Source organism: Anabrus simplex, chromosome 1 (genome assembly GCF_040414725.1).
Source record: "Anabrus simplex isolate iqAnaSimp1 chromosome 1, ASM4041472v1, whole genome shotgun sequence".
Classification (NCBI taxonomy): domain Eukaryota; kingdom Metazoa; phylum Arthropoda; class Insecta; order Orthoptera; family Tettigoniidae; genus Anabrus; species Anabrus simplex.
Window position 1 is genome coordinate 1,241,394,236 of NC_090265.1, and position 22,133 is coordinate 1,241,416,368.

The 22,133-nt window shown below is 38.0% G+C and overlaps 1 protein-coding gene across 1 annotated transcript in view; it reads right to left on the reverse strand.

The window, feature by feature from the left end:
* LOC136858234 (arylsulfatase B) overlaps window positions 1–22,133 on the reverse strand; it is a 94,672-nt gene that overhangs the window by 40,294 nt on the left and 32,245 nt on the right. Inside the window, exons 3-4 of the mRNA XM_067137633.2 lie at window positions 17,876–18,099; window positions 8,497–8,749 (exon numbers count right to left, since the gene is read on the reverse strand). Coding sequence (XP_066993734.2) covers window positions 8,497–8,749; window positions 17,876–18,099 — 477 coding nt within the window. The remainder of the gene's footprint in view (window positions 1–8,496; window positions 8,750–17,875; window positions 18,100–22,133) is intronic.

Here is a 22,133-nt window from a genome sequence, read left to right on the forward strand (position 1 = left end):
GCTTATCTACTGTTAAACAGTTATATGTTTTACTGTTCCCAAAGGGAACTAACCCCAGAAAAACACCAATGTATTTACAGGGGCATGATTGCCTATACTAAGTGGCCTTAGTGTAAAAAGAAAAGGTTGAACACGACTGGTCATAAACAAAAGGCTAGGAGGCAAAACACTTGCCCTCCTTATAGAAATAGTTAAAACCCTAAGTGGGCTTATGGCCCAAAAATACAGAGGCTAAGCATGTACTAGACTGGGGTGACTAAATGGGAAACATTAATGCCAAATAAGTATTAAGAAATTTGGAACTTTAGACACTCCATGCCAAGTTGGGTGGGAACCAAGGTTCAAATGAAAGAGAAATATACATACATACATGCATACATACATACATACATACATACATACATACATTATCATTATAGACTGTTATGCCTTTCAGCGTTCAGTCTGCAAGCCTATGTGAATTTAATAAATGTCACCATAATCCTCGATTTGCAACTAGCATTGTGGCCTCAGTTAGTTCTATGCCTCTTATCTTTAAATCGTTAGAAACCAAGTCTAACCATCGTCGCCTTGGTCTACCTCTAGTTCTCTTACCCTCCACAGCAGAGTCCATTGTTCTCCTAGGTAACCTATCCTCCTCCATTCGCCTCACATGACCTCACCACCGAAGCTGGTTTATGCGTACAGCTTCATCCATCAAGTTCATTCCTAAATTAGCCTTTATCTCCTCATTCCGAGTACCCTCCTGCCATTGTTCCCACCTGTTTGTACCAGCAATCATTCTCGCTACTTTCATGTCTGTTACTTCTAACTTACGAATAAGATATCCTGAGTCCACCCAGCTTTCGCTACCTAAAGCAAAGTTGGTCTGAAAACAGACCTATGTAAAGATAGTTTCGTCTAGGAGCTCACTTCCTTCTTACAGAATACTGTTGATCGCAACTGCGAGCTCACTGCATTAGCTTTACGACACCTTGATTCAATCTCACTTACCATATTGCCATCTTGGGAGAAAACACAACCTAAATACTTGAAATTGTCGACCTGTTCTAGCTTTGTATCACCAATCTGACATTCAATTCTGTTGAATTTTTTACCTGCTGACATCAATTTAGTCTTCGAGAGGCTAATTTTCATACCATACTCATTGCACCTATTTTCAAGTTCCAAGATATTAGACTGCAGGCTTTCGGCACAATCTGCCATTAAGACCAAGTCGCCAGCATAGGTCAGACTGCTTACTACATTTCCACCTAACTGAATCCCTCCTTTCCATTTTATACCTTTCAGCAGATGATCCATGTACACTAAGAACAGCAAAGATGAAAGATTACAGCCTTGTCTAACCCCCGTAAGTACCCTGAACCAAGAACTCATTCTACCATCAATTCTCACTGAAGCCCAATTGTCAACATAAATGCCTTTGATTGCTTTTAATAATCTACCTTTAATTCCATAGTCTCCCAGTATGGCGAACATTTTTTCCCTCGGTACACTGTCATATGCTTTCTCTAGATCTATGAAACATAAACACAACTGTCTATTCCTCTCGTAGCATTACCTGGCGCATACCGAAAATCTGATCCTGACAGCCCCTCTGTGGTCTGAAACCACACTGGTTTTCATTCAACTTCCTCTCAACGACTGACCGCACCCTCCCTTCCAAGATGCCAGTGAATACTTTGCCTGGTATACTAATCAATGAGATACCTCGATAGTTGTTGCAATCCTTCCTGTTCCCTTGCTTATAGATAGGTGCAATTACTGCTTTTGCCCAATCTGAAGGTGTCTTACCAACACTCCATGCTAATTTTACTACTCTATGAAGCCATTTCATCCCTGCCTTCCCACTTTACTTCACCATTTCAGGTCTAATTTCATCTATTCCTGCTGCTTTATGACAATGGAATTTATTTACCATCCTTTCCACTTCCTCAAGCATAATTTCATCAACATTATTTTCCTCCTCCCCATGAGCTTGGCTGTTCAGAACACCACCAGGATGATTTCCTTTTACATTGAGAAGATGTTCAAAATATTCCCTCCAGCTCTCCAGTGATTCACTGGGATCTATTATGAGTTCACCTGAATTACTCAAAACACTGTTCATTTCCTTTTTCCCTCCCTTCCTAAGATTCTTTATTATTGTCCAGAAAGGTTTCCCTGCTGCTTGACCTAGACTTTCCAGGTTGTAACCAAAATCTTCCCATGACTTCTTTTTGTATTCAACAACTATTTGTTTCGCTCTGTTTCTTTCATCTACATACAAATCCCTGTCTGCCTCAGCCCTTGTTTGGAGCCATTTCTGATAAGCCTTCTTTTTACGTTTACAAGCTGCTCTCACTTCATCATTCCACCAAGATGTTCGCCTTTTCCCATCTTTACACACAGTTGTTCCTAAGCATTCCCTTGCTGTTTCTACTACAGCATTCCTGTATTCCAACCATTCACTTTCTATATCCTGAACCTGCTTACTGTCTACTGTTTGAAACTTCTCACTAATCATATCCATGTACTTCTGTCTAATTTCCTCGTCCTGGAGATTTTCTACCCTTATTCGTTTGCAGACAGATTTCACTTTCTCTACCCTAGGCCTAGAGATACTTAGTTCACTACAGATCAGATAATGGTCTGTATCATCGAAAAATCCCCAGAAAACTCGTACTTTCCTAACAGATTTCCTGAATTTGAAGTCTGTTAAGATATAGTCTATTATGGATCTGGTACCCCTAGCCTCCCATGTGTAGCGGTGAATAGCCTTATGCTTGAAGAATGTATTCGTAACAGCTAAACCCATACTAGCACAGAAGTCCAGCAAATGCTTCCCATTCCCATTAGCTTCCATATCTTCCCCACATTTACCAATCACCCTTTCGTATTCTTCAGTTCTATTTCCAAGTCTCGCATTGAAATCCCCCATTAGCACTATTCTATCCTTGCTGTTGACCCTGACCACGATGTCACTCAATGCTTCATAAAACTTGTCAACTTCATCCTCATCTGCACCCTCACATGGTGAATACACGGACACAATTCTAGTCCTAATTCCTCCAACTAACAAATCTACCCACATCATTCGCTCATTTACATGCCTAACAGAAACTATGTTGCGTGCAATGGTATTCCTGATAAAGAGCCCTGCCCCAGACTCTGCTCTTCCCTTTCTAATATCCGTCAAGTACACTTTATAATCTCCTATCTCTTCCTCGTTATCTCCCCTTACCCGAACATCACTTACTCCTAGCACATCCAGATGCATCCTCTTTGCTGACTCAGCCAGTTCTACTTTCTTTCTTCCATAAGCCCCATTAATATTGATAGCTCCTCATCAAATTCCATTTTGTTCGCCAAGTTGTTTCCAAGGAGTCCCTCGCCTGTCAAATGGGAGTGGGACTCCATTACTCCCATAGGTCCGAGGCTTGCTTAAAATGTTCTGATCTCGGTAAATTCATGAAGCAGGATGCTACCCTACTTGCACATAGTCCAACTGAGGATCTCTCCTCTAATGGGTTATGGACCACCGGTGGATTGTATAGTCCTAGCTGCCTGTGCACAAGGAGGGCCAGGACTCAGAATATGTCCGAGATGCCCACTCCCATTCCATAGCAACTGGTATCCCGACTCTCAGGACCACTTACAAGGCCACTCAGCCGTTGCCCATGGTTCACGAACTAGGACGTGACTACAGTAACCCACAAACATAAATAATTCATAAAAAAGGAAAAAAACAAAACACAGATCATAAATTCTTTTGGAGAGTACTCACAAATTATTGCATATGAAGGTTGTCAACATATCGCCTTCCTAGCGACCTTCATGAGATAATAAAATTTGCGTACTTCAGTACCAAAGATGGGCTAAGGCCCGCACTCATTCTTTCATTGGGAGAAAAACTATTGGTATAACCATCCCAGTTACCTCGGAGATGATATCTTTCGATATTATTCCAAAATAACATATATGACATACCACAGAGAAGGAACAGACCCTGCAGAATAAAAATGGAGCTCCTCAATAATGACTTAAGGCAAAGAAGAAAACAAAGCAGGGCAAAACTGTGTCACATGTGGACGAGTGTCAAATGAAAGGAAAAAAGGTAAGGATTCAAGCAGAAAAAGAAAATGGCTATCTCCCAAAGAGCCCAAAAGTAAAAGGATAAAGTTACCACTAGGTCACACAATGGCAAGACACAAATGGCATGTAAGGATGGGTCAGTAAAATAAAACATTAATCCAGAGTAAAATAAAACTAAGGGTGAAATAAATCTTTCTCCTTCATTTATGTACCACTCAACCGCATGACAAACATACAAAATCGGGCATCTAACAGATTCAAATGCCATGTAGAAATGCACCAAAATGCAAAGTCACTCAATATAATAATACTGGGATAATACTGTAGTTTGGTTCAATTTACCAGACTAGGTATAGGTCTATACAAAATCATGATGTAGATAACCACTACAACATCTCAAGAATACAGCTTTGATGATAAATGCCACGTAGGCATTTACAAAGCAGACGTAGAGACCTTAAGACGGCCCAAGCATAAAACATTGATGAAATCCCCAACAAGAGATCCAAAATACCAGGCACATATAAATGGAGATGTCAATTACACCAAAATATTGGAATAGACCGTATTGTGCAACAACATTGAAGCGATACATTTAAATAGGGGGGCATTAAGGAAAGAAAAACATATATAATGTAGCAAGACATTGAAAATAGGAAAAAACTCAAGCAAAGGGTGAAATAATATGGCAACACCTACAAAGCATAATGTTCAGTTGAACGGTAACCAAAGTGCAACCAATAACGCCGAGTAAAAAAGGCATAGAATTTATCAAGATAAAGTGAACACAGAGTCACAAACTTACCACGTTAAATAAAGATAAAGAATGATAGATTCTGCGTGAATCTCCAGCATAACATCATTTGAATCTATTATAAATATTATAATATGGTGAGAAGGCCTGCATTATACTTCTGGACTCCATTTTTGCTATTCTCTGAAGTTCAAAGAAAAAATATCATTAAGAGACTTAAAATCAAGGAGGTAGAAAAGCCAAAGGTACACTAGGCGACAGTATAATAAACTATCAAGTGTGAGATTGCCAGTACAGAAACAAAGTATAAGATTTCGTAACATTAATTAAACATCCATGAAATTGTAGATAAATACAGACAGAGAAGCAGAAGCATCTCAACCAATAGATGGTAATCAATCTTTGTTCCCTTACAGGACATATTTTCCAGTAGGGAATAGAACAGAGTCCTCAGGCTTACTGAAAATTCTATATTTAAACCACCAAATTTAGAAATTTACATTAAATGAAAGAAGTTGAAACCTTCCCCTCAAGGTATCCAAAGGAGCTATCACATGTCTATGAAAATTTGCAATTACCTTGAGTCAATGGGCCTTCCTAACGCAGGCCGCGCCCCTGCCTCCTGGTTCATGTCAATTCACCCTCCTCAGACAATACAGCCTTAAAGTGCACAGCTTTTATAGTATTTTTAAGGGGAAGATTCCAGAACTCTTTACTGATAGGTTGGATTCCAATACACACCCCCAATTTTAATTGGCTAAAGAAAATATCTACAAAATTCTGATAGGTTGATTACGATTGAAGAAGGAACCAGCTGAAGTATTGATAACTGTGATACATAAACAAAACAACCCTCAAAACCTAAGGCTTGCTAACTGTAAAAATAAACATTCCCTTGAGAAATTGTTATTTTGTTCCGCAGGAGTTCTTTTATGTGCCAATAAATTTACCAACACAAGGCTGATGTATTTGAGCCTGAACTGAGCCAGGATCAAACCTGCCAAGTTGGGGTCAGAAGGCCAGCATCTCAACCCTCTGAATTACTCAGCCCAGGGAAGTCTATGAAAACTTTATTGAATATTATATATATATATATATTTTGCTAGTGGTTTTACATCGCACCGACGCAGATAGGTCTTATGGCGGGGATGGGATGGGAAAGGCCTAGGAGTTGGAAGGAAGCGGCCTTGGCCTTAATTAAGGTACAGCCCAAGCATTTGCCTGGTGTGAAAATGGGAAACCATCTTCAGGGCTGCCAACAGTGGGATTCGAACCCACTATCTCCCGGATGCGAGGTCACAGCCGCACGCTCCCAACCGCACGGCTAACTCGCCTGGTGAATATTATAATTATGTAACAAATCACTTCTCTAGTAAATTTTTAAAAATCAGGGAATATGTTAGTAACAATGTGTGAAATTTTTGCTGTTGCAAGGGAATACAAATAGTATACGAGGTGTGTTCAAAAGAAGACCGAACTGTGGCTAGAAAAACTTTATTATGTAGCTTACATCATTTCACAGACTGTCCCCTTCAAAATAGTCCCCTGCACTATCAACAGCGTGTTGCCAACGTTTCTTCCACTTTTGGAATGCTTCCTGGAATGCACTTTCTTTGATGGCGCGAAGTTGCCTCGTCGCATTCTCCTTGATCTCTTCAATGTCTTGGAAACGATGTCCTTTCAAGGTGGTTTTTCAATTTGGGGAATAAGAAAAAGTCTGCTGGAGCCAAGTCGGGAGAATAGGGCGGATGGGGCACAACAGGAATTTGGTGTTTTGCCAGATAACTGCGGACTGAGAGAGAGGCATGTGCTGGCGCATTGTCATGGTGCAACATCCAGGATTTTTTTCCCACAGTTCAGGCCTCTTCCTGCGCACAGCATCTCTCAAATGCATTAAAACATTCTGGTACAGTTCTTTGTTCACTGTCTGGCCTCGGGGTACAAACTCGTGATGGACAATGCCTTTCCAATCAAAAAACACAATCAGCATCACCTTGATGTTTGAACGACTCATTCGTGCTTTTTTCGGTCGAGGAGAACCTTTCCCCACTCACTGTGATGATTGCCTTTTGGTTTCGACATCATAACATTTCAAATGTTTCCACAAACGTTTTCCCAACTTTGAAGCAGAACTTCACGCACACGCGTTGTTCCTCAAGCTGTTTCATTATAGAATTCGACGAACATGTGACACACGCAATCACTTCAGAGGCTCTAACTCAACTGATAATGCAGGCAATGGAATGCGGAAAGTAGCGGTCTGTTGTCAGAAGTTGCCGCTAGGCGCCGCCACAGTCACAACTTGCTCAATGTTGCGGTTTGCGCGCAATTTACAAAGTTCGGTCTTTTTTTGAACACACTTTGTACACTGTTTCATATGATTCTGAATCCTGAATCAGAAAGAATTTTAGTAGAAAAGGCTAGAACTCTGTTGACTGAATCTGAGTTACCTAAAGAAATTTGGGGAGAGGCAATTTATTGCTCCACCTATTTAATGAATAGAACCCCAACTGTATCCTGTAATAAAATCCTTAGTGAACTTTGGGAATATAGAAAACCCAATTTATGTAATCTTAGGAGTTTTGGTAGTACTGCTTTTAAGCATGTACGTAAATATTTAAGAAAGAAATTAGATCCATAAAGTGAACAGCTTATTGTAATAGGCTGTGCTCCAGCTGGAAGTTAGTAATTATGGGGCTCTAAAAATAGGAAGGTAGTTTAAGGCTTGAATGCAATCTTTGACAAACATAAATTGGGGAATAAGAGTTTAGTGCATGTATCGGTTCAATCAAAGGTGATTTTACATCTCAAGAAGTTGCAGATGAATCAATTGAAAAAAAGGGCCATTAGATATACTGTTGAAGACAGAGATAAAAATGAAGAAAAGTGCTAAAGCTAGAAGAGAGCTAAAGAATCCAGCAAGTAATTTGGATCAAATTAAAGAAGTGAAAAGAGTTAGGAGGAAACCAGCGTGGCACGATGGTTGGTCATTTGTAATTACTGAAATGTCCTTTCTGGAACCTGTTTCTGCCTTAAAGTATGTAAATATACCATTCCATTTTTTACTAAAACTCATATGCGTGCTAATTATGTCTGCCATTATGTTGTCCTTAGCTGACCTTTTTGCTGAATTCAATTTCCTAGTTACTTCCTTCATTTTCTGCTTATTTCCACAACCATACCTAAATCTGATACGTTACAACATGCACCTTCTACATAATCTCTTTCTTTCTCTCTCTCTGTTATTGTGGGTGTTTACTATTCATTTCAATCTTAAAAGGTACATACCTGTACATTTCTCGTGTACAGGGTACATTCCTCAACAATTAGTTTAAACATTGATTGTTTAGTTGAAAACTGCATGTACACCTCTCGTGAAAGATCTGAAAGAACACAACAAATGCTGGGGCGTGTTGAACTTCCGTATTTGAAAGCAATTTACTTTAAGCTGCAATTGCCTGTACATACACCAACTTGATACTAAGAAGAAGAAATATTTTGCAAAACATCTCTTATGTACCCTAATGGTGCACGGCTTAGGCAGGCCAGAACCTGGTGGTGAGCTGTGAACTTCCAACAGTCTCCTAGCTTTCAGATATTCCACAATATGTGTAAGTATATTTCAAATATTTATGATATAATTTGGGTTTTTAAAAAATTTTTTTTACCTGCGTATGTGCGACGGTTTGGTTCTTTGATGTAGCGGAAACGATCAATAACTTCCTGTGGAGCTTCAAGCAGCTTCCCTGGATTTCCAGCATGCACTGCAAGATGAGCCAAGAAGATGAACAGTGGTTGTTTAGGGTTGTGGTGATTAATGATGTCAATCGCATGGTCAGTGAACAGGTCGGTAGCATAGCGACCAGCCAGATCCCAAGCTGTAGTCAGGTTCCTACGCATATCGAAGCCACTCATATTGGACTGGAATACAGAAGACTATATTAATAATGGACCTTTCTTTTTGCTTAGCTAAGCTTTTGTTACAGTAATACTACCTTGATTTTTACTTTTTTTTAAGTCTTAATATTCATCTCCATTTTTAATAAATGTAGTAGTTATCTAGATCTTAATTTAATTTAGCATTAGTTGTATAAATATTGTCCAGAGTAAATTTGGTGTCAGTGCAACTGGGATATAAAATCCTGTATCGAACCTGTGGCTTCCAGATGAGATGGAGGTGCACTACCCCTAGACTTATATTCAGTATCCCTTATATTCAATATTTATTGTCATTCTTTGGAATCAGAAGATGGAAATATAAAGTTATTTTCAGTAGACACTGAATCTATGGGGCTGAGGGGTTTGTGTCATGGTTACTGTAATATGTATGTTGAGTACTTAGCCCTGCCAGCAGCCGTTGTTGATGGCCTAGATATCATTGAAGAATATACTAGGGAAATTAGGAGTGAGGTAGTTTCCTTTTACTGTCTTCACTGGGCCATAAGTTGCAATCAATCAATCAATCAATCAATCAATCAATCAATCAATCAATCAATCCTGGTCTGCATTTAGGGCAGTCGTCCAGGTGGCGGATTACCTGTCTGTTGTTTACCTACTCTCTTCTTAAATAATTACAAAAAATTTGGAAATTCATTGTACATTTCCCTTGGTAAATTATTACAATCCCTATCTTCTCTTCCTATATACAAATATTTTCCCCAATTTGTCTTCTTGAATTCCAACCTTAACTTCTTTTTTTCTTTTTTTTTTTTTTTGCTAGGGGCTTTACGTCGCACCGACACAGATAGGTCTTATGGCGACGATGGGATAGGAAAGGCCTAGGAGTTGGAAGGAAGCGGCCATGGCCTTAAGGTACAGCCCCAGCATTTGCCTGGTGTGAAAATGGGAAACCACGGAAAACCATTTTCAGGGCTGCCGATAGTGGGATTCGAACCTACTATCTCCCGGATGCAAGCTCACAGCCGCACGCCTCTATGCGCACGGCCAACTCGCCCGGTTCCTTAACTTCATATTGTGATCTTTCCTACTAAAAAAACCACTCTGACTTATTCATCTACTAATGTCATTCCACGCCATCTCTCCACTGACAGCTCAGAACATACCACTTAGTCAAGCAGCCTGTCTTCTTTCTCCCAACTCTTCCCAGCCTGAACTTTGCAACATTTTCGTAAAGCTACTCTTTTGTCAGAAATCACCCAGATCAAATCGAGGGTCCCATACAGTGAAACCATACTCTAGTTGGGGTCTTGCCAGAGATTTATATGCCCTCTCTTTTACATCCTTACTACAACCCCTATATACCCTCATAACCATGTGCAGAGATCTGTATCCTTTATTTACAGTCCTGTTTATGTGTTAACCCCAATGAAGGTCTTTCCTTATAATTATTAACACCTAGGTATTTACAGTGATCTGCATAAGGAACATTCACCCCATCAAAGCAGTAATTAGAAATGAGAGATCTTTTCCTATTTGTGAAATTCACAACCTAACTTTTAACCCTTTTATCGTCATACTATGGGCTGCTGTCCATCTCACAACACTGTTGAGGTCTTTTTGCAGTTGCTCACTATCTTGTAGTTTATTACTCTATACAGTAAAACATCATCCCCCAAAAGCCTTTTCCCTGATTCCAGTTTGTTACTCATATCATTTATATATATAAGAAAACAAAGAATCTGATAATACTGCCTTGAGGAATTCCCCTCTTACTGGTTTACAGGATCAGATTATGCTTCACCTACTCTAATTCTTTGAGTTCTATTTCCTAGAAATATAGCCGCCCATTCAGTCCTCTTTTGTCTTTCCAATTGCACTCTTTTTTTGCCAGTAGTCTCCTATGATCTACCCTGTCAAATTCCATAGGCTAATCATGTTATAGTCCATTTCACCTCCTGAATCTAAAATATCTGCTATATCTTCCTGGAACCCTACATATTGAGCTTCAGTGGCCTTTCCTGAGCCAAAATCCCCTTCTATCAAACCAACTATTAATTTTTCAAACATGTCTAATTTAATCAGAAATGATGCTTATCTACCTGTAGTAATAGAAATAATATTAGTGCATTTAGGTGTGTTTCCCTCAAAGTCCTCTTTACTCTTTTATTCACTGAAACTTGATTCTTCTAAATTTAACCTTCTTGTGCATTTTTGGAATTTAAATTTTCCTTTTCACTGGTTGCAGCTTAGCATAGGCTTATCTCCTCTGTTTAATTGGGCAACCATGCCCCAGCAGGATGTTGTCGAATTTCTCATGTTTATAATTTTTGTATCCCTTGCTCCTTTTATTTTCAGCCTTATCTAAATTTATCTTTGCTTTTTTTGAGTAATTTTTCTTGTTGGCTATCAATTTGGGATGAGATTAACTATTGTATTTCAGGTGGATGTGCCAAATTTATGTTTGATTTTGCTATAGCTTGCTTTTTGTTCTCTGTTCGAGGTAACTGAATGATAATGCAGGGCTTTGCTTGTTTACTCGCTGAGCCTTTTTACAGTTGATTTATGACTGCTTATCTTAGGTTAAATTTTCCTGAGGCCGGTTCTCCTAATATTTCTTAATACCTATTATTATTGTTATTAAATACAGATATTATTAGTTATGACCTATTTGTATGACTTATTTTTATTAAATTTATTCACTTTATTTTCTTTATTCAGTTTATTTACCTTGTTCACTTTATTCCTTTTATTACTGCAAACTTAATCAGAAATGAAAAGAAAGAGCAAAACTAAATAGGCGAACATTTAAAACCTGATGTGCTGTTTCTTTTGCTTGAAAAAAATTGGGGACTATGCTTCCCATATACGTTTTATAATTGCGATAACATTTTGATCTTATAAATTTGTATCCAGCTTGTAAGTTTGCTTCCTTTCAACAAAATTTCTGGGGATGGTTCCTATTGCATCTTACTCAGATATTGCTTCCATTGTAGGCTCTCTGAAGTAGAGTATTGTGGGCTGGTATATATACGTTTTTTCTTCTTAATCGCCATCTGGCTGGGAAAAAGAGTCTTCAAACCTTATCACAGGATCGATGATTTCTCATTTGGTTTTCCTCTGGTTATAGTTAATTATAACGATATTATGGTTAGTTCAACTTTCTGCTATACAATGGACTTCTTCATGTACCTCAAGGCCTTTCCCTTTGAGACTGCTCACTAACAAAAACCTTACAGTGTTAAAACACTTAGTGTGAGTAAGTCCCTGCTGAATGTAGCTCCTGTGTGCCTGTGGTGGGGTTTCATACTCACTGGAGTTCCTGCAGTGGCCTGTGCTCATGGAATGTCCAGGTTGAGTATGCACTGGGGTGACTGTTGCCATCATTTAAAGTATGTCTCTCCATTCCAAGGATGACAGCTTATTGGAATTCACCACCTATAAGTTGGTGGATGTTACTTCTATGAATAAGGAAACTCCCCTCCCTTTATGTGGGTAGCTACGTCAAGCATGAAATTACCACTGCCGAAGAAGCTCTCGGATTTAACACTCTTTGAATGGTCATCATTACTGCTTTGTAACTCTGAGAAACAAAGAGTATTGATGGCATTATGATTTCTAACAGCATTTGCATGAGGATTGTTCGTTACTTCAAGATTATTATTATTATTATTATTATTATTATTATTATTATTATTATTGGTTTTATTCCAAGTACAAGAAAACATGCACAATAATACTGTAGCATGTTATTGGGATCTTTAGAACTAAAATTACTACAAAGAGAGGTAGCATGTTTTACTATCCACTAAATTTATTGAGCTACTATTTTTGCAGTTAATCCCAAGTCCACCTGTGTTTGAGTGTTTCACTCGACACAGTTTCTACCAGTGATTGTAATACATACTAACACACACTCAAACACAGGCTTGAATATCAGTACTTTGAATTCCTGCTCTCCACATGGTTCTACACAGTGCAGTGTCATTCCAGAACAATTTACAAGAAAATTCGCATAGCCGTCTGACAGACACATGTCTGATGAATGACTCTTTATGGACTCACGGCCTTCTGCTTATGTTCTTTTGTAACTGACGGACTCAAGAACAACTCCAGGCCGACTGGCGTGCACCAGTTGTGCTCCATATAAAGGGCTACAGAAGATTCTAGCAGTTCCCACTTCCAGATCATTTTGGAAGCCTGGTCCACCTTCATCTAGGAGCTTCATTATTGCAGGCCTTAACAATTTGCTAGCACAATTGTTTTGCTCTTTGCTGGCCCCATCTATATTGTTGCAACTGCACTGCACTTATTTTCTCTGACTGACATTATTTCAAATTGCCCTGCACTTGACCTTGATTGCCACAGTGCTGAATGTAAGAAAAGTCATTGAAAAACCCTATGAACTCAATATTAAAACTCCAATTGTGCTTTGTAGATTACACTAAACCCTTCAACTGTATAATGAAAGGTCAAAATTATGAGTAGTAGGCTACAGTGAGTTTCTCTCATTGGTAGTCCCACAAGCCTGTCTTCCATTGACTAATTCCTCCCCGCTCTGCAGCATGGCAACGAGTCTAGTACATTCCTCACTTTCTGTACATGACATGATATTACAATTAAAATTATGAAAATAAGCATGTACCTTATGGCAAGAGGTGTTGCAAATGCTCTCCTCCATTTTTTTGTTAGTGGTTTAACATCATACTAATACATCAACTAATAATAATAATAATGATAATAATAATAATAATAATAATAATAATAATAATAATAATAATAATAATACCATTTTACACACAATAGAGAAAAATAAACCAAACAAAACACACTAAAGAAAGGTCAGTGGAGTATAAAAAGAAAACGATGTACAGATACATGCACAGGTTATATCACAAGTAAGCAATAGTCACTTCTGGAGATTATGTATGTGATTTCTAAATTTTGAAAATGAGCAGTTAAATATCTCAATATCCACTTTGTTTAGAAATCTTGACATTCATTTGATTGGCCCATTGAATGCATAGTTAGTTCTACGCCAATTTGTAGACAATGTATTCTTAAACCTCATGCATTTGTCTGGTACATGTAGGTTCATTTCTTCAAGGAGTTGTGGGCAGTTCACCAAGGAGTGAAGCAATTTAAAAATGAAAAGTGTGTTCAGGAATTCACAGCATTGTGACAGACTATGCAGATTTAATGACTGTTATAAGGTTGTATAATCAACATTTTCATATGAGAATCCTCTCTAAATGAATATAAATGAAGAAATTTATGTTGTACTGAATCTAATCTATGAATAGAGGTCTGATGCGAAGGGTTCCATACAGGTGTGCAGTATTCTAGTATAGGGCATACCATAGATACATACAGCAATCAATAGGTAGCTGAGTTTGAAAATTCTCTGGAATATCTAGTAATGCTTTCTAGTAATGATTTCTTAAAAATATTTTCAATATGTTACTTAAATGATGGGTTATAACTGAATAAAACACCAAGGTCATTAACTTGTGAAACAGGAGTTAGAATGTTGTTATTACAAAATTTGTACTGAAATGATATTTTCTTCTTGTTTTAAAAAAACTATATTATTTTACATTTTTCATGATTTTCAACCCATTTTGAATACAGTACTCTTCCAGATGATGTAAATCTTCTTGAAGTTTTAAAAATCAAGAGGACAATTAATTTGCATAAAATTTTTTGCATCGTCAGCAAACAAAAACAATTTGTAACTCTTAAGTGTATGTTTAATGTCATTTATGTAGACAGTAAAAAGTAAGGGTACAAGGTGAGACCCTTGAGGAACTCCACTGGTAACATTAATAGGCGCAGAAAATTATTCCTTATTTTAGCAGTCTCTCTTTATGGGACTTTAAGATATGGTTCAAACCAGGAGAGGAGAGCCCCATCCATTAATTCCATGACCTGTTAGTTTTTGCAGCAAGATATCTTGGTAAACGGAGTCAAAAGCTTTTGAGAAGTCTGTATAAATGCAAACCACCTGAGAGTGGTTCTCTATTGCATCCAAGAGGAACTGATAGAATCAAAGAAGATTGCTACAGGTTGACTGTCCTGAAAAGAATCCATGTTGCTCATCAATAATGATGTTTCTAAAGAGAGGTGTGATCTTGTCAAGAATAATTCAGTCAAAAACTTTGGAAATATGTGAAGAAATTGTAACTGGTCTCTACTGTTTTATGTCAGTTTTATCATCGTTTTTGAAAACTGGACTAATAAATCCTTTCTTCATTTTCCTGGGAAAACACCTTGGTTTAATGATAAGTTGATCAGATAAAAAAGAGTGCTTCACATAAAATAAATGAGCAGTACTTGAGCAGATAAGTTGAAACACCATCAGGTCCTACAGTTTTCTTTAATTCCAGAGATATCAGTTTGTTGTAAATTTCTGCCTTAATAATGTTTATAACTGATAGATTGACAGAGAAAGGATAATCATATGACATACTATTACTATTCAGATAAGAAGAATAAACAGATGAAAAGTGTTTAGCAAATAGATTGACATTGTTTTCTTCAGTATCTACTGTTATTTCATTAAGATGCATTGTCGAAGGGATATTATTACATGACCTTTCAGAACTTAGATATTGCCAGAATTTCTGTGGATTGGAAGAAATATTTTGTTCACAGTTGGAGACATAGTTTGTATAGCAAGATTAGGATTCAGACTCGCATTCATTTCCTAATTACGAGAAATGCTGATAATCATAATTGAGACCTGATAATTTGTACCGCTTGTGTGCTTTCTTCTTTTCAATAATCAGTGACTTCAATTTATGATTATACCACTTTGGGAATTTGGGAGTCTTAAAATTCCATATAGGGATGTAATTCCATGCCATAATGTAGTACTGAATAGAAGGTTTCTACTGCTTTATCTATCGATACATTCTGAAACATCACCTTCCAGCTGAACTGTGACAGGTAATAATTTAGTCCAGAATCGAGGGCTTTGAAAAAGAAGCAGCAATCCAGAAAGGAGTGAGGCAAGGCTGCAGTTTGTCCCATCTCCTTTTCAATGTTTACATAGAACAGGCAGTAAAGGAAATCAAAGAGAAATTTGGAAAGGGGATCACAGTCCAAGGAGAGGAAATCAAAACCTTGAGATTTGCCAATGATATTGTTATTTTATCTGAGACTGTAGAAGATCTCGAGAAGTTCCTGAATGGTATGGATGAAGTCTTGGGTAAGGAGTACAAGATAAAAATAAATAAGTTCAAAACAAAAGTAATGGAGTGCAGTCGAACGAAGGCAGGTGATGTAGGAAATATTAGATTAGGAAATGAAGTCTTAAAGGAAGTAGATGAATATTGTTACTTGGGTAGTAAAATAACTAATGATGGCAGAAGTAAGGAGGACATAAAATGCAGACTAGCACAAGCAAGGAAGAACTTTCTTAAGAAACGAAATTTGCTCACTTCAAACATTGATATCGGAATTAGAAAGATGTTTTTGAAGACTTTCGTGTGGAGCGTGGCATTGTATGGAAGTGAAACATGGACGATAACTAGCTCAGAAAGAAAGAGAATAAAAGCTTTTGAAATGTGGTGTTACAGAAGAATGCTGAAGGTGAGATGGATAGATCGAATCACGAATGAAGAGATACTGAATCGAATTGGTGAGAGGAGATCGATTTGGCTAAATTTGACGAGAAGAAGAGATAGAATAATAGGACACATCTTAAGACACCCAGGACTTGTTCAGTTGGTTTTTGAAGGAAGTGTAGGTGGTAAGAATGGTAAGGGTAGACCAAGGTATGAATATGACAAGCAGATTAGAGCAGATGTAGGATGCAATAGTTACGTAGAAATGAAAAGGTTAGCACAGTATAGGGTGGCATGGAGATCTGCATCAAACCAGTCTACGGACTGATGACTCAAACAACAACATAGTCACTATTTAAAAAGTCAAAATAAAAATTTTCAGCGGGTAGGGAATTGTATAGCTCATTTAAAGATAGGCACAGAAATCTCTAATGCTGGGTGGTGCCTATCTAGGGGGACAATACTTTCATTACCAGATTTTACTTCAATGGGACTGGAGTTACTGAAAACCAAATCAAGAAAGTGATTCAGAAAATTTGGGATAGCATTAAACTGATTTAAACAGAGATAAGAAAATGCATGCATAACTAAACTGGACAGTACCGTGTGGTTACCTACTGACACAAGGCCAGAAAATGTTTCTTCATTTACTATCTAATTAAGATGTGGTAGATTGTAGTCACCAACAAGGAGCAATAAATGGTTGTTGAGATTTGACATAATTTTTCCAATAGCAAAACGATGTTTGAAATATTTTTGAACAGGAGACCTGGGTGGAATATATACAGCAACAATGATTAATTTTGTGGTGTTAAAAGTCAGGGACACAAACAACTGTTCAACTGTGCTAATGCATGGTATTAGAATGGGTTTAAACCTCTTGCTAATACAGATCATTGCACCCCCATGGGATGCCTTCATACTCGTTAAAGAAGACCTATCACATCTGAAAATTGAATATGTTTTGAGTCTGAATGCCTCCTCATTAATTTCATCATTTAAGTTCGTTTCAGTTAATACTATGAAATTGTAGTCAGCTAAACATGAAGAAATTCTTAAGTTCAGTTAGTTTGCTTCGAAGTCCATTTAAATTTTGATAGTATCCTCTAAAGTGTTCAACTAACCTTTTTATTGATGTCTTTGGTGCTTTCTTAGTATTGTGTATCTGACCTTTGTGAACTGATTCCCTATCTATATGTTGTATTTCATTCCTGATATAGGTTATACTTTCTAAATAATTTACTGCATCACTTAAGTTTTGGCCATTAGGATTTGAAACCCCCTCATTTTCTTAACTGGACTGTATTTAGAATGACTCGGTGATCTCTCCAAAATAACATTGAGGCCATTAATAACCCTCAGGTTTTCAACAGCGCTGTTGAAATCTTGAGCATGAATGTGACTGACCAAAAATGAATCGATACGTTTAGAATGTATGCATGTAGATGTTTATTGAGAAAGCTATGGGCACAGCACTGAATAGACAAATTTATTCTAAACCATCAATATTTCTCACTGAAAATAATTTTGAATAAGGAGCTACAATAAAGCCAATTGTTGAAATACCAGATGGTTGACTTACACGTGCTTGTAAGATGTAGTCATAATAGCTGACAAAGCCGTTGAAGTAGCCCAAGTGAGAGTCGAACCCGCGGTATGTTGGTGTGTAGTTCACAGTGTGGTAACCCAAATGCCACTTACCAATGGCATGAGTGGCATATCCCAGGTCTTTCAGGTACTGTGGAAGGATCTTCCCTTCAGGCAGGCCTCGAGGCTCAGCAGCCAAAATGGGGATGCCTTGCATACCTAGAAATACAAAAGAAGTTCTCAAGTATAGCAGAAGGAGAGAAATATTTTATTTGTGAGCATAGAGTTTTAAGATACATTGGCATTCATTCTCAGAAGATTATGAGAGTAATTCTCCCTTCACACAATCCCTAACCTGGAGGATCGGAGACTCCCCTGTCAGGGTCCCCTATCTTAACCAGAGGGATCCAATTTTCAGGTGCCAGATATTCTTTGCCATCAGCCATTCCACTAGGGGGATAGGATTAAATCAGTCAATCACCACTCATCTGCATTTAGGGCTGCCAACCGGGTGGCATGTTCCCTATCAGTTGTTTACCTAGTCTATTCTTAAAAGATTTTAAACAAGTTGGATATTGATTGAAGATCATCCTTCTTAAATTATTCCAATCCCGAATTCCTCTTCCTATAAATGAATATTTGGCCCGATTTGTCCTCTTGAATTACAAATTTATTTTCATATTATGATCATCCGTACTTTAAAAATGACTCTTAACCTTATTCAACTACTAACACCTCTGCTCCGTTGACAGCTCAGAACATACCGTTTAGTCAAGCAGCACATCTTCCTCCCAAGTCTTTCAGCCCCAAATTTGCAATATTTTTGTAACTATATTCTTTTGTTGGAAATCACCCTGAAAAAATAGTGCTGTTTTCCTTTCCTTCTCCAGTTCTCAAATCTAGTAATCCTCATGAGGGTCCCATACAGTGAAATTATGGGATCATACCTGTATGTCATTAAAGATCTTTCTTTATATGAATACCCACATACTTACAGCGATCCCCATGAAAACTTCCACTCCTTCAATACAGTGATTAAAACTGAGAGGACGTTTGCTCTTGATGAAACTTTCAGCCTGACTTTTCATCCCATTTACCATCACACAAATTGTCTTCTGCCATCTCACAACATAGTTGAGGTCTTTTTTCCGTTCTCACAGTCCTGCATATTATTTATTACTCTATACCAAAAAATGTCATGCAAGAAAACTTTAACTGTGATTCCAGTTCTTTACTCATATCTTTTCTATAAGTAAAAAAAGCAGCTGGAGGTACAATAATACTGCCTTGTTAAACTCACTTCTTAATCACCTACTCTAATTCTTTGAGTTCTATGTTGTAAAAATTTAGTCACTCTTTTGTCTGGACCAATACGCCTCATTTTTGTCAGTTATCTTCAATGACCTACCCTGTCAAAAGCCTACAATGGATCAGTAGTGATACAGTCCATTTGATATCCTGAATCTAAAATATCTGCTATATTTTTCCAAAATTCTACATTGTAAGCAAAATTATTATTGAACTGATTTGATGTTACAAACTTATATTACTGGAGTGTATTAATTTATTTTATAAATACTCTGTAGCCATTATAATATTAGAATGTACTGCACCACAGTGAGCTTTACCTTAGGTGTCTTGACAAATGAAACAGTCAGTAATTTTGCAAACATGTATAATCACAAAGAATACTTTCCCAGAGTATACATGCCACACATGTCAAGCTGACTGGCCTGTAATTATCTGCTTGATGTTTATCACACTTCCCTTGGTACACTGGGGCTACTATAGCAACTCCTCATTTATGTTCGTCTACTACATGGAAAAGTAAACAAGTAAATACTTTAGATATGGTACCATATCCCAAACAATTGCCCCTAGAATATCCAAAGAAATCTTAACAATTTCAGCTGTTTTTCTAGTTTTAAACATTTGTATATTTTTGTAATTGTATTTATTATAGGTAAATTTCAGTACATTACTCTTATTAGTCACTTCCTCTACTTGGTCTTTATCCTTATACCAACTATCTTTACATAATGCTGACTAAATATGCCTTCTGTAAATCTCACATAATATATGCTCCACTTGCTTGTTAATGATTTCTGGCATATCTTTCCTGGAACAGGTTTCTATCTCAGTACTCACACTTAGTTTTCACACTTCTCAGCAATTGCTTTAAATCCATCCCATAGGCTGTTTTTATTTTTATTTTCCATTTTGCATTGATCATAATTCATTTTTGTGAATTCCCTCATGCCTGTCTTATCAACCATATGGTACTGCCTAATAGTCCTACTTTTACAACCTTCCATTCTATCTCATTGATTTTTAGATACAAAGAAAACAGCTTTGTGGTCGCTTTAAACCATCTATAACTTTAGTTTCTCTATAGAGGCCATCTAATTTTATCTCCATCAGCTTGGAGCTTCCATGGCTAAGGCTGCAGTGCACTGGCCTCTCACCAGTGGGTTCCATGGTTCAAAACCCGGTCACTCCATGTGAAATTTTTGCTGGACAAAGTAGAGGCGGGGCAGGTTTTTCTCTGGGTACTCCGGCTTTTCCTGCCATTTTTCATTTAAGTAACACTCTCCAATATTATTTAATTTCATTTTATCGTCATTAATCATTGACCCAGAGGACCGCGACAGGCTTCTGCAGCCAGCAAAGTTCCTATCCTTGCCACTTGATGGGGACTTCAATCATTCCATTCCTGACCTGGTCGAATGACTGGAAACAGGCTGTGGATTTTCATTTTCTGCGTCAAATTCACCCTTCCATATCTGTACACCCCTAAAACATCAAGTTGCCCATTATCTGTAGAGATGAACCTACACCTAAAATTTCATGTTTCTCATCGTTAACATTTTTATAGCTTGCAAATTCTTCTTTCACCGGTATGGATATTCTCTCTTACATTCCATTTAAGTCAAGGTCTTACATCCGGGAGATAGTAGGTTCGAATCCCACTATCAGCAGCCCTGAAGATGGTTTTCCGTGGTTTCCCATTTTCACACCAGGCAAATGCTGGGGCTGTACCTTAATTAAGGCCACGGTCACTTCCTTCCAACTCCTAGGCCTTTCCTATCCCATCGTCGCCATAAGACCTGTCTGTGTCGGTGTGACGTAAAGCCCCTAGCAAAAAAAAAGTCAAGGTCATCTGAGTGCAGATACATACTTTGGTCACACCCATTAGGATGTAAAAAATCTCACTTCCAGTTTCCACATACCCTCTCCATAGTCTCATTTAAATGCCTGATAATCCTCAAGTCAGTATTCCTTCTATAGAGTATCCCACGGATAACAATCTCTGCTCCCTTAAACCTCTCCCATACTGTCATAACTAGATCACATATCCCAACTAGAGCAGTACCTATTCCTGATTGTCTGATATTGTTGGTACTATCATGAGGAACTACCACCTTCTCTTTACCCTCCTCCTTTCCTCCTAATTTGCCAGTTACATAGACAGTTGGATCGTGAATTAAAAGGCGGCGAAATAACAGCATTTTTGAAGAATGCTACTGTTTGTTGGAATTTATTCCAAAATTTGTTGACTAAAGGAGTGAGGAGGATGGATGTTAGTTAGTACTGGCAGCCATTTAAGTGGTGTGGATTTGAATGTGCCAGACACTGTCCTCATGGTATCATTCAGCTGGACATCAACTTTTCCTGTGTGTGCGCTGTTGATCCATACAGGGCTGCAACATTCTGCAACTGGGTATACTAGGGCAAGAGCTGTTGTTCGGAGGACATTAGCATTTGCTCCCCAACTAGTGCCACTGAGTTTGTGAAGGATGTTGTTACGTGTTTTAACCTTTGCTGCTGTTCTGCAGAGGTGTTCTTTATATGTCAAAGAGCGATCCAGCACAATACCCAAGTATTTTGGATGAGCACAGTATTTTAGCTGTTAGCCTTTGAATTGAACTTGTGGAATGTAATGGGTTCTCCTGTTGTCTAGATGGAAGGTACTAATCTCTGTTTTGTTTACATTGGGCTTCAATCGCCAGATGTTGAAGTATCTATCTATCTATCCTTAGGAGATCTTGTGTGAGAATGGCTTCAGCGGTCTCAAAGTCTGTGGACTGTGCTGTTAGGGCTATGTCGTCAGCATATATAAACTTTTGGCACACAGTAGATGGATGATCTGCCGTGTAGAGATCGAAGAAAAGTGGAGCAAGAACAGGCTCCTGTGGCAATTCATCATTTAATCTGTAGGATCTGCTTCTGTTTCCATTGAGATGTACTTGAAT